Source organism: Tachypleus tridentatus, chromosome 8, assembly GCF_004210375.1.
Source record: "Tachypleus tridentatus isolate NWPU-2018 chromosome 8, ASM421037v1, whole genome shotgun sequence".
Classification (NCBI taxonomy): Eukaryota; Metazoa; Arthropoda; class Merostomata; order Xiphosura; family Limulidae; genus Tachypleus; species Tachypleus tridentatus.
In genome coordinates, this window is record NC_134832.1 from 38,573,732 (window position 1) to 38,587,563 (window position 13,832).

At 31.1% G+C, this 13,832-nt stretch overlaps 1 protein-coding gene across 3 annotated transcripts in view; it reads right to left on the minus strand.

Annotated features, from left to right (window-relative positions):
• The window catches only part of LOC143222206 (small subunit processome component 20 homolog), a 187,109-nt gene that overhangs the window by 57,659 nt on the left and 115,618 nt on the right, over nucleotides 1-13,832 (minus strand). For all 3 annotated transcript variants that reach the window (XR_013012094.1, XM_076448333.1, XM_076448334.1), the window contains 6 exons: nucleotides 9,072-9,195; nucleotides 6,704-6,859; nucleotides 4,759-4,917; nucleotides 3,973-4,110; nucleotides 1,905-2,182; nucleotides 1,152-1,273 (listed from right to left, as the gene is read on the minus strand). Coding sequence is in view for 2 of the 3 variants with exons in the window: in XM_076448333.1 (XP_076304448.1) it covers nucleotides 1,152-1,273; nucleotides 1,905-2,182; nucleotides 3,973-4,110; nucleotides 4,759-4,917; nucleotides 6,704-6,859; nucleotides 9,072-9,195 (977 nt within the window). In the remaining variant the exon portion in view is untranslated. The remainder of the gene's footprint in view (nucleotides 1-1,151; nucleotides 1,274-1,904; nucleotides 2,183-3,972; nucleotides 4,111-4,758; nucleotides 4,918-6,703; nucleotides 6,860-9,071; nucleotides 9,196-13,832) is intronic.

Consider the following 13,832-nt stretch of genomic DNA (forward strand, 5'->3'; position numbering starts at 1 on the left):
CAGAAAGCAAAATCAACCAACTAAAGTAAATACAGCTCACGAATCAAAAAATCACGAAACCATATACTGCTGTATACCATATATTCCTGACATCGCAAACAAATAACCAACATTTGGCAAAATTAGTAACAAAATATGACATTCCAGTTAATACCAAATTTATTCAAAAACCAGGCACAAAACTGAGGTCTATACTATGTAAAAACTACACTGACAAACACCACACCAACATTATTTATAAAATACAATGTGATAACTGCCACGACTTCTATATTGGGGAAACAAGTAGAAAAATGGAAACCAGATTCAAAGAACATAAAAAGTCACCTTCACACGTTTTCGAACTTGAACACAACATAACCATAGAAAACACTCAGATACTAAATAAAGAAACAAACATAAACAAATGCAAAATTAAAGAAGCCTTACTTATACAACAACTTAAACCCAAAATAAACCAATATAAAGGAATGCCTTTATACCTATTTTAATATAATAAAATAAATAAAATTATATATTCAAACATCTAATACCGCCCTCTACATTTCGACACACAGTTACACAACCCCTTTCAAACATGTGGTCAGCTTCCGCTCAGTTACCTCTTTCTTTGTGAACCTGACGATGACTGAAGAAGTTCGAAACGTTGTTCGCTCTTCTATGTAAAATATTTTCTCAACCCAAACGAGCTGTTTTTGCATATAAATTTCTCAACAAGTGGGTTTCTCGACATCACTGATTATGCTATAAATATATCAAAATTACTTTGATAGTTGGAATTCTTCTAACAACCAAACAGTACATAAAGACTTAAGTGATTTTAAATAGGATATTTTACATAACTTTATTATCTCCTTTTAAGAGATAATAAGCTTTGAAATTAACTTGTAGAAGCAAACACTTTTAAATTCATGAAAGCATATTTAAATATTTGACATAATACAGTATTAGATTTGTGTTAACAAAATTTATACACAACTTAAATTTCACCTTAATTTTCTTTCTGAAACAGAAGCAGAAGTTTTTTTTAATTTCCTCTTTAAAACAAAACAAGAGTTCACAGACAGCTATATAACAAAATCACTCAAGTAATTTGTTAAAAATATAGAAAAAATGAAGATTGGTAAAAATCCTTTAAAAAAAAATGATACCATCATCTGCTGTTTCAGCATTCTGGTTTTTGTCTTCTTTAATTTCTGTCTTCAGTTCAGCATTCAGTCCACGGGATTGAGATAAATCAAAGTGAAAAGCATTCAAAATGGCAACAGTGACCCTGGTAGGAAAAGTATATATATATATATATAATATTTTACATATATATATATATATATATACACACACACACACACACACACACACACACACACACACACATACAGTGCAAAATAGATATTGTGTAAAAAACACACAAGTTGTCATAAATTGCATTTCAAATTGTTAAACAAAAGTTTGCATTTTCTACACAAAAAGTAGCAAAAAAAATTTTATCCAAATTATTTTAAACATTCCATTTCAAGCATATTGATAAAAGCCATCCCCAAATGCTCTTTCAAATCATCAATGAATATTTTAATTTATGAAAAAATTTATGAATAATCACAATACCTATCAGCTATTGTTGTTTACAACCTATGAAATTACTATATGTACATAAACTTTAATTTAAAATACTCAAACTGAACAACAGTTATATATATGACTTTGTAAATGTCTTTTTTACATTACTGAGTAATAAAATGTACAAACTTTTAAACTGCCTAAAAAATATCTTTAATCTGATGTTCAGAGTTAAAGCATAATACTAGCCCAAACTTTACTCTTTTATCGAGATAATGTTACTAATATTTTATCATTATAAATTACAATTAATTAAGTAATTTAAATAAAAAGTTTATCTCATTTACTTTACTACAACTTTGTGATATTCAAGATTTTTAGGCAGCAATCCCAAATAGAAACGTAGTACATTCTCATAGCGGTGCCAAGGAAGGAAAAGGCAAATTGCTCCTATGACTTCAACTGCTGCATCAATAATATGGCTGTGTTTGGAATAGGAAGCATCAAAGAGAAAAGAAGTTGCAATTGGCATTATGTATGACATCAAGGTCAGAGAATTCATTGTGAAGATGCCCGAGGTTAAATTTCGTGCAAATCTTGTAAGAGCTCTTGAGCGACGATGCAACTGAAAAAGCAACAATAAAAGTACAAGTGGTACAAAACAACTCATATCTTTAATACTTTAACAAGAGAAAAAACAATCATTAGCTTAATTGTAAAAATAAACTTTGCATTTTTTCTTTGTTACAGCACATGAAAATAATTTGCAAACGTCATAATTTTACATTCATATTAGCTTTGTTTGAAAAATGATCATAAACTTCAGGAATTCACAGCATGTAACTTGTAACTAATAAGCTGTTTCACAGGTGGTTTGTGACAGTGAGGCACATAAAAGAAAACAAAGTTAATTACTGAATGAAATCACACTTCATGCCAAACCAACAGTTTTATGTTATGGTTTCATGTTGTTTTTCATGCCTCAGGTGACTTTGTATATTGCAACTTCATAATTACTATTTCAGAAATCAAACGAATTTAAATACATTTAAATCATATGAATGTCTTTTTCTTTATCTGAGCTTATTTTTTTGTTATGGGTGATGTCCTGAAGCAACAATAAAAAATGGTTTTTAACCACTTAAAATCTCTTGCTATAAGATCAGTTGAACTGACTAATCACGTAAACTTTTTGTATTCATTACAGTTTCCATACTACAACTTTTAATAAAGTTTATCTTCACAAAATTTGGCAGAATCCCAAATTTTATTTGTGTAATCTATAAAAACTTAATAAATGTCAAAAGTTTTTCTTTATTCCAGTAAAACTTTATATTTTATCTTTTATTTTCTCTACTCTAATTCTTTACAAGATTGGTAAACTTGACCAACCTCATACTAACCAAAAAAAAATATCTAAATTACTCTTTTTTCTTTCTAGAATTACTTCATATTGTAATTTTGTTTATTCTAAGCAACTCTAAGCTTGTAACAGTATGCACATATTTATAATTAAATTTTGTTTTATTGCCCATTGAACCGTGTCTAACTACTCTTTACCATTATAAATTATAAATCAGTTTAAACCACTAAGTGTATAAATTGCTGCAATCCTTTAGTTTATGTTCAGGATACTTGCTTTACTCTCTCGCAATGGAATTATGTATTTTGCATATCTCATAACCATCATGAAACCATGAATGTATGTACCATAACTCTGAAAATTAGTAAGCTTTTACTAAATAGTATAAATACTTTGTGCACAAAAAATTTAGAGTTTATGATGAATAATTTTTACTAAAAATTTATCAGTGAATATGTGGAAATATTAGGAGTCACGATGTTGAAATGTGAAAGTATAAGAAAGACCTAGTTCTTTTTAAACAGCAAAATGGTTCAGCACTGTAACTGCCACAGTAAAATAGGAGCAAATAATTTTTGATTTACAATTTAGAGGATTTGTGTTTATTATTAAGCATAAAGCTGCATAATGAGATACCTGTTTTCTGTCAAGTAAGTATTAAACCCCAAATTTATAAATAATTCCAACGCTAAATTTATTCTTCAACTCTCAAAATTGAATTGTATAAAGCAGATTAAGATATTTTATATTGAAACTTTTGTGCTTATTGTTCACATTCCTTGTTCTGATGTTAGGATGGTATTAAATAAGGTGGTATTAAAATTAGTTCAGATAAATTTTTTTCTATTCTCAAGTTTATGGTCGAATATGACATTTTATTATGATGATACTGTAGCTTTCAATAACCTTGAAACAACACTTCAGCTTTAAGAAAATCAATGATTCTCTATGTTTTATGAATATTATTAGATTTTCTTTCACACTAAGGTTAACATTTAATTATCAGTTCACTATAGTTTATGTCACTAAAACACAAAGAGCTTTGGTCTTACTTGAATGTGACGGATGTTCTCCCAAAAGTCTATATCAGTATCACTATCACACAGAAGTGACAGATCTTTTAGTCGTTGGTGGCTCTTACAATGATGCAAGAATGCAGCCAAAACTTGAAAATATTCATGACGAACTACCTGTTTGAAAGTAATAAGAGCTTCACTTAAATAGTTTCTTTTCAATTTGTTCACTCATTTACATAATACATTAAAAGAAACATTCTGTATTATTAGATAAAGGAGATAAATACCCAGAGAGTGCAGAATACAAAAATCAAAAAAGAAATAATAATTATGTTGACAAAAATGTTTTTTAAATTTTCAGCAAGAAAAGCTGAAAATTATTTTAGAACACAACATCTTCAAATAAAAGCTTTATAAGGGCAACTACATCTTTATTAATGAGTGCCCTGGCATAAAAATATGGTTATTTTGTCTTAATTTTTAGCAGTATACTGTCATTTGTGATTTTTCAGTAATAAAATATAAAAGGATTTATAACATAACAATTTCACAATGAAAATAAATTATGGCTGGTGATAACAAATACAAATGACACAAAATAAATAGCATTTCTATTTCTTTCTATCCAATATAACATCTTTCAAGACCACTCTTAATTGTAAAAGTAAAAACACTGAAAGCAAAAATCAAAGATATTAAACATACTTTTATAAACAAGCAAACAAGATTGGTAAAAAAATAAAAAACAGAGTAAATTACTGTTGTTTTATTATTTTATTTTAAATACAATAATATAGAGCATCAAGCTAAAAGGATACTCACCTCTGATTTTGCCTTTAGCCCTTTCCTCACTTCTCCCAGCAAGGTTTCAGCAATGCAGACTCTGAAGGCTACTTTATCTATTTCCATCCTCAAGGCAAATTTTCGAGCCATTTGCTGGAGTGTGTAAGAAGCTGAATCTCTTACTGACAGATCATCACTCTAAATAAAGAGGAAATATAGTTGTCTATTATTTACAAAAAATGATGATAAAGAACACTTGAAATCACTAGTTTAAAATTTTCAGCACAGTTCAAAAACCTTGCTAAAATTTCTAAATTTTTTGTGTAACTATTATTTTGCTGAAAATCTGAAGTTATTTCTTTTTCAGGAAAAGAAGAATAATTGAAATTCTATTAAAGTGTGCTGACAGCCAAAATATGTAAAAACCTTTTTTAAAAATATTTTTATAAAATATATTTTAGAATACAATCAAGCACACAAACCAACAGAAGTTTGGAAAATAAAACTACAAATGTGCACACTTATTTATAGCTTTTAGGTCTCATGTTATTTTATTTCAGTAAAAGTGAATATGCTTTATAAAATTTAACTTGCCCATGATATTTATTACTATTAACTATTTTTAATTGTGCAACATTTCTTTAATATTATTCTTATCCAGTTAGATTATCTATACATCAGTAATGAATGCTGCTTATAAGTTAAATGTTTACACAAGTTCAAATACATTATTGATTCAGATAAAATTCTGTCTGCATACATAAAGCTTACTACTGGACATTTATACCAAGTAAATATATATTAACTTTTTTTATTTAAATGAATTATTCTGAAAAACTATTTTAATGCTCCAGTACCTTATTACCTGAAGAGTCCAGTAGTAGTTCACATAATTTTACAGTGCAAGTATTATTACATTTTACCCAATTTTTATTATTCTTTAAATAGCATAAGCATATTTTTGTGATATTATTTATCTGCATTATGTATTTATGGTAAAGTTATGACAGCCATCTATTACCATTCATACTTTTGAAATGCTAATCAGAGGCAAGATGGGAAGTAGTCAGCCTCCTATCAGCCACCATTCAAACTATGCGATTGACTGTCATTCTTATAATGAGGAGAATATTTAAGGGTACTGCATGGATCCAAACCAAGTCTCACCAACTCTGACATCCAGAACTCTATAACAAGGCAAACCCTAACCACTTGGGATATCTCATTAATTTATGTAAAATTATGTGACAAATATAACAATGGTTAACAGTCATAAAAGCTAAATTATGGATATTATAATTTTATGCTTAAAATTTAAATTTTGAAAAATATTAATGTTTTATAATCTTTAATGCAGAGAAAAATAATAAAAATTACAAGTTAAAGAAAATAAACTATATAAAAGTAAAAACATTTAGGTATACAGTAATTTTTGTGTGCATATTATTAATAAGCACACTATTCTTATATAATTTAGGACATTTTTTTCTACTTTGATAATGTACAAACTTTTCAGACCTTGGCCATTGTTGTTTGAATCCACAGTGGACAAATTAAAAAGAATGAAGAAAAATACTTCTTCAATTAACACGACTTTTATCAGCAATTATAGGATTTTTAAGTTCTAATGTTTTGCCAGCTTTAGGCATTTAAATCATTATATCACATACACAAAAAGTGCTCTGAAGATTCTTTGGTTTTCATCACTTGGCTTAAATGATGAGTTCAATATTTAATGAAGGGCCTTTTTGTCAGAGACTTGTGGGAACCAAAAGACAGATTTTTTTTTTTTCTTTTTACACACATCTCAAATTCTGAATTTGCAATGAATAAATTGAAATGAATGTAACAGAAATATAAAATCTGCACTGAACATGATTTTAAAATACACTAATTGCATTGAGTTAGACTAATAAATGATGTTCATAAAAAAATGGAATCTGTGAGTAAAAACTAACTGAAAAATAGATTTTTCTGCACTCACATTTCTGATAAAGTATGCACAGTTGTAGATAAGAACAAGAACAAAGTCAATATCAATACTATCCATTTTCTCAAGAAAATCCTGTGCTAATTTATAACCATCAAGTCTGGTATTAAAATCTGGTTCTTCTGCATACTTAGGATTCCAGGAATTTAACTACAAAAGAAAATAATTTAATTTTACAGATTTTACTAAAAAACTCATATCTAGAACAACACTTCCAGTAACAAACTCAGTGACAACCTCTTTTTTCTTAGTAGACCTTGATATTTATGTAACTACTTCAATTCAAGGATATTAGTGAATCAGAATTATTGATAAAAATTTAATAAAAGAGAATGAGAGAGAACATTTTGATTTTCATGCAGTTGTAGAAAATTTTTTGTGTGGAATGCTAGAAAGCAATGTAACTTTTAATAATTATAAAATAAATATATAAAAATAAATAAATAATATTGTTTGAAATGCATTATTAGTGGAATTTATTTGTCTAGAGGGGTTTTGGACAGCATTTCAAGTTTTTAGCACAGATCTTCACCTGCTGAAGACCCACATTCAGAACATGAAACACTATCCAAAAGCTTAATAGACAGATGAAGTCCATTAACAACACCTTTTAAGTATATGCTCCTCTGTCTAAACCTTCTCTCAACAGGTTAATATAATGCACAAGTTAACAAACTTCATTAACCTGTTCAGTGCCGTAGACGAGATTACTCGTCCAAGCCGATCGGTAACAGTGCCACGGACGAGTTATTGTTTCATGTTTTGTACATATTTCTTCATTTTGTGTACTACTACAAGTTTGGCTTAGAGAAAAAAAAAAAGGATTTGTTGCTTATTTCCTTTGTTTTCAAAATTACTCAATTTTGCTGAAAAAAACCCAGCATAGGAGCTGCTGTAGCAGCTGAAATACTTGACAGTCAACAGGTTAATATCCATGATTACAGAAATCAAAAATATATTCTTGTATACCTTAAGGAAGATCTGTACTTTCCATTTATCTCCTGTAAACTGAATCTTAAAAACTAAGCAACTGTTCGACAATTTTATTCTAACTACTATATCTTCACAGTTTTTTGTGGAGAACAGAAATTAAGTTCTTATAGTTTTGAAATTTATTATTTGTTATGTAGACAAAGATATAAGTAAAATAACTGATCCATGACTTGAATCAGTATAACATACACAACAGATGTTTAAGAGAAATAATTCAACTAGTATATAGTAAAAACAAAAGAAACTACATGTAATGAAATTCAGTTTTGTTATTTTAAAGTTTCACCATCTTGTAAATTTTAACTGATGTGCAATACAAACACTAACAATTTAAACAATACCATGTTCTAACATAAGGTAACAGTACAGGTGCCAACAGCGAAAAAAAAAGTGCTGTACAGAAAAGCAGTACTAAGGAGCATTTCTAGTCTACTCAATACAAAGAAAAATTAGAGGAAACATTGAAAAACATTAAATGCCTCTGCTAATGAATAAAATAATCACATCAAAATGGACCAATATGTAGAGATATATATAGAATAAGGTGCCAACAGAATTTTCAAAAAACTACCTTCCCAGCTTTATACACAATTTAGATTTTTTATGATATATCAAAACCTTTAAAGCTACTGTTATGGAATGTAGTTTTACTGCCAAGATATACGTGTAAGTGGTTTTATTTAGATTTAAGTTGTATTAATTGTATGGTCATTTGGTCAATCAAATGGGTATGCAGCTATGGTACAGAAAATAAGAGATAAAATATAAAGTTTTATCAAAAAACATCTTGTATTTATTTAGAAGGTATGAGAGATTACACAAATTTAAGGATTTACTTTTTCGATCTTAAGATGTAAATCATTTGAAATTCTGAGAAGTCAATATTGAGACTCAGCATATTCAAGGATACATTTTTAGTAAAAGTACTTTATCAAAAATCTGAATTTCTTGTACAAAAAATAATGTAATGTTTACGAAATGCTTGCTGAATTTCAAAATTATAATATATATAATGGTGATTATGAGACCATGTAAGATACATAAACCCATTGCAAGAACGTAAAGCAGGTATCCTGAACACAAACTAAATGACACCAGCAATTATTACACTTAGTGGTGTGAAGCTTAATGGAAAATTCAAAACAATCATTTTCAACCTTATTAATTCAACTCATTTTAACAAGATGATAAAGGAACAAAGTTTAGATATATATGAATTCTGCATGAATGTATTTAAAAAAAATTAATTACTACTATTTTTATGTTTCAGAGTATCGTAAAGTTTTGCAAATGTACATAAAAATATGAATATTGAATAAGTAATTCCATGGCTTTTAAGCATCACTTAGTTTCTAGAGAATCAACCAACCTTAGATACAACTTCAGCTAGAACAAAAAAACTGTTCTCTTTCTCTGCTATTGTACTAAAAACAGAGCAAAGTGTAATTCTTGAAAGTCTCAGAGACAATGTGGAGAACAAGGATGCCATTGGCCTATTGGTGAGAAAGAAAACACAATACCAAAAATATATACATATATAAACACACAAAGTTAAGAAAATATTATTGTCTATTATAAGGTTGTTATATAGTCAAAGTTAACATTTTACAACACTGAAAATGTATTTCCAACAGATCTGCACCTATATCTCATAACTAGCTTTAGTGATTTAGTGCTGCCCTATGTATGCAAACACTCTGTCCCATCACTATTGTTGAGACTTCAACCTAATCTCATAGGATATTTTTGCACTGTTGCATGCAAGAGTGCTTTCGAGAGTCCTCCAATGGGAGTATAAACACTGCCTCTTAGTACAGCAGTCTCTTTCTTTACTGATTGTTCAATCATCACATCATGTCAATAGTAAGAGAGTAAGATGCACCAGAAGTGCATCTTAGAAAAGGTAGGAAGTGTGAGTAGAAACAAGTATCTCTCATAAGTACATTTCTTGTGTTGGAAAATGTTAGCATCTGATATAATACGTAATCACCACTAACATCTAATAAGAATCTCTTGTTGAAGTGGTGGAGGAACTGGTACAAAATTTTACTTAGTCATCTACCATTCAGAAAGCTTCCAGAAAGAACATCCTATTCCTTAGAGAGACCACTTGTCGGAGACTGCACTCTACCTGTACCAGAGTACACTCTTCACCTGGAAATAACTGGAAGTGTTGCAAGTAAGGAAAATATATGCAGAATCCAGAATCTGCATCAGTCTTTCAAAACTGCTATATGTGAATTGTGATTAGGAGATATCAGACCCTATGTGGTTGGAAAACTTCAGACCAAATCCAGGCAGCACTAGGAATTTGGCTATACAGCTCCAGTAGTAAGAGGCTCCTGCCATCTCCATCTCAAGCCCAGTGAGGCAAAATGAAGAATTAACATGCATCCTGCAACTATTTGAGGACTTATGTTGGCTGGTCCTGCACCAATTTAATATCAGGCCACTCAGGAACCTGGTTTCTGGGAATTAGTAGGATGGGAGAAAACCAGTCAGAGAGATGAAATGCACTACATGGATTGAACACCACCATCCTACTCTCTACTCAGTGGAATCTGTCACAGTCAGGAGGCCTTCTCTGAGGTAAAGTCCACCACCCCAGCAGCTAGGAAAACAATGGGAGGGATTAAAGCATGATGGGAAGTCCAAAGGTAATGTTATGGATAAGCATGAGAACCTCACTTTTAAAAAAATATCTGCACTAAATGATAAATTAGGTATGGAGGATGTGCAGGACGCCTCTGCCTGATTTATTCAGGTTAGTTCATCAGTGGGTACAGTTTGGATCAGGACTGTGTAGATTTTACAACTTCCACTTACTACCAGACAGCATCCTGTAAGTTTTGAAAGGGGATTCAAAAAAATTATGGTAAAAAACATAACATAAATTTACTGAGTTATTTCTGATATGAGCTGTAAAGAATAGTAACCGGAGGTGGTCTATAGTCTGATAAAGAAGAAATGGCCAAGTGATGTAGACAGTGTGCAACAAAAGTGTGAGAGTTCATTCATATACCAGCCTGAACAATTTCCTCCAGTCTATGACAGAAGAACACATACATCATTCATCCAAAAAAAAATAAACTAAACAGATGAGTTGTCAGAACCATCCAGTGACAATAACAGGAGGAAGAACACAGCTGGACAAAAAATTCTATTTATTAAAGAGACAGGATCTGGAACCATAAAAGCCAGAAGTGCAAGCCAAACAACAATGGATAGTAAAGACAAGATAGAGGAGGTAATTTGGATTCATACAGGAATAAGTATAAGAAATGGAAGGAATAGATAAAGGGTGCCACTAGAAAGAGAAAGAGAGCTCTAGGGAGAAAATGAATAAGAGTAGGCACAAAGAGAGATCTTGCTAATTCTGACTAAATGCACCAACTGCTAGCATTGATGTTTGTGGAACAGGAGACTCAAATAGGGGAATATTGGCACTGTCACAATTGTCAAAGGTATTGATGTGAGAAGTACATAGAGAGGAGCAGAGCTACTAAAAAACAGAAAAACTGAGGGACCACTCTGATAAAGGGATCCAAAGAGAGGTTCCATTGACTGTGTATAGTCCACAGTAAAAAATGTGTGAACATGATGTAAAAGAATAAAGGGGTTCCACAGAATCTTAAGTCCCCTATAGACAGAGAACTTCTCAAGAAGGAAGAAAAAGAAAGTACAGAGCTGTAAAAACCAAACTCTACACATCTCGCAAAAGTTGCAGAGAAGGCTGTATTCTACTGAACACAGGAAGTGAAAAACACTGACATAAACCAGAAAATGGGTGGATGAGAGATGAGACTTACCAAGCTTGACTAGACAAATTAAATGAACTGCTACCTGAAGGAGTATGGTTAAAGGAATACTGTTTAAATGGAGATAAAAGTATACAGTTATCCATATAATGATGGAAACTAAATCTCAAGTTGTGAATGTAATGATTAAAGGCACTTACTATACAACAACAACAACAACAAAAAAAAAAATATAGGGATGATGGCACGCCAAAAAGAAGAGCATGAAACATAAATGTGACTGTGAGGTACTGCACTATTGTAGTCAAGACCTCAGTGTTCAAGACCAAGACTGAAACCTTGTAATGAATTACACAATGAAAAACACAGAAATAAGAATAAAAATGACATGCAAGTAGACTTTATTCATATCTTAACCACAAACATTTTACATGTTAAACCTTCTCCTATGAAAAAAAATAAAAATAAATAAAAAATAAAAAAAGGTCAACAAATATAATTAAAGCCAGTACTGTTAGTAAATTCTTTATGACCTGTGAAGCCAAACAAAATCACAGTAGATCTACTAGACATTTTGAATATCAGGGATAACATTTACTGTAAATATGTGTATTAGATGAAGTTCATACAAATTCATAGCAAGCCTTTATGACCTGTGAAGCCAAACAAAATCACAGTAGATCTACTAGACATTTTGAATATCAGGGATAACATTTACTGTAAATATGTGTATTAGATGAAGTTCATACAAATTCATAGCAAGCCCACTTGGAATGCAATGCATAGTAGCAGTTACTTTTGCATAGCACATGTTATAACTAATAATTGGCATACCGATAATATAGCAGTTGGTGACATAAACAAAAACAAGGGATGTACTATAAACATCATTGCAAAGGTAGAGTATTAAATAGGTTTTACTGGTGAAAATCCTTTCGTGTTATACTAATCCTTATATGTACTGATATTTAGCACTTAATAATCTTGGGTAGGAGACTGGTCTAATACTGTTAAAACTTTTAAATTCAGCTAGTCTTGCTTTCAAAACATGTAAAACTTCAAAACTAAGACCAAGAACTATTGAAAGGTAATTTTGAAACCCACAACGATGTAAAGACAAAAAAAAAACATAGTCTGGATGCTGGGGAGATTGGAATGTGAAGATAAGGATCCAAAGCCCTAAAGAAAATGACCATCAGAGGGGAGAAAATTATCTCGATAAACTGAGGAAGGTCAAGAAACTGACAGAGAAAGGGCAGAATTATGACCTGATGTACTGGAAAAAAATAAACAGATGGGAATAAAGTCAAAGAGAAGGGTGAGAAACCCTTTCAATAGTAATCTTGACCAAAAGGTCTGACACCACTATGAAGACACACTGGTGGGAGATAGGATCCCCAAGAGAAGGAGAAGAGGAGAAAAAAACAGAAAAGAGTAAAAATGAAAGTCAATGGACTGAACATCCAGCCCCTCCAGTTGGTTGGAAAAGGAATCTATAGATCCACTAATTGATTCAACAGGAGTCTCACACATCTGTTCTTCCACTGTTTTTAGGACTCCGTGTCAACAGTCGTGAGAAAGGAACAGAATAGAAGAATAGAGAGCAAAAGAGAGCTGGGAGGATAGTAGACTGCAACTGAATGAGGAGGAGCTTGAGAAAGATGAAACACAAGGGTAGTCCAGAAACAATTTTAGTACACAGCTTCAGCCTTTGACTTCCAAGACACCTTACCAAAAACTCACTGATGGAGGAAAAGAGCCAGATGAAGGTCCCAGAGATAACAGGGAGAGAAATCTATTTGAGCAAGAAGGCCATCCCTCCCTAACAAATTCCACTAGCAGAGTAATCAAGTAAGAAGGAATGAAGCCAAAGGAAAAGAATACATTAACAAAGAAAAAGAAGAAAAATAAGCATCTACCAAAACCCCACAGGGAGATAGTGAATTGCTTTCAAAAGATGATAGGTGGGGGAAGATAATGTAAAAGGGTAGTGAGAGTTAAACAAAGGCAAGGAAAGATTAAGAAAAAATAACAGATGACAATGGATCAAAACCTCAAGTCCAGAAAAAGACTTCAGCTTGAGTATAAACCAAGCAATATGTGTAATCAGTCATGAAGGATGAAGCATGCTGTCACCAGAGTGAATTTGAGACAAAAAGGTTTTTCAGTATGGATATGGATATCAACAGGAGAAGGAAAAACATAATTTTCTGAAAAAGAGGCTGAAAAAAGAACGGAAAGAAAAAAATAATAAAAGGGGACTCAAAAAAGCTAAAATAGTTGAAAATAAAAGTCACTGAAGATTGCAAAATGTCAAGGTAGATTCATATCTTTACTGGAAGAATTGTTTGTAAATTTAGAATTAGAGAAGG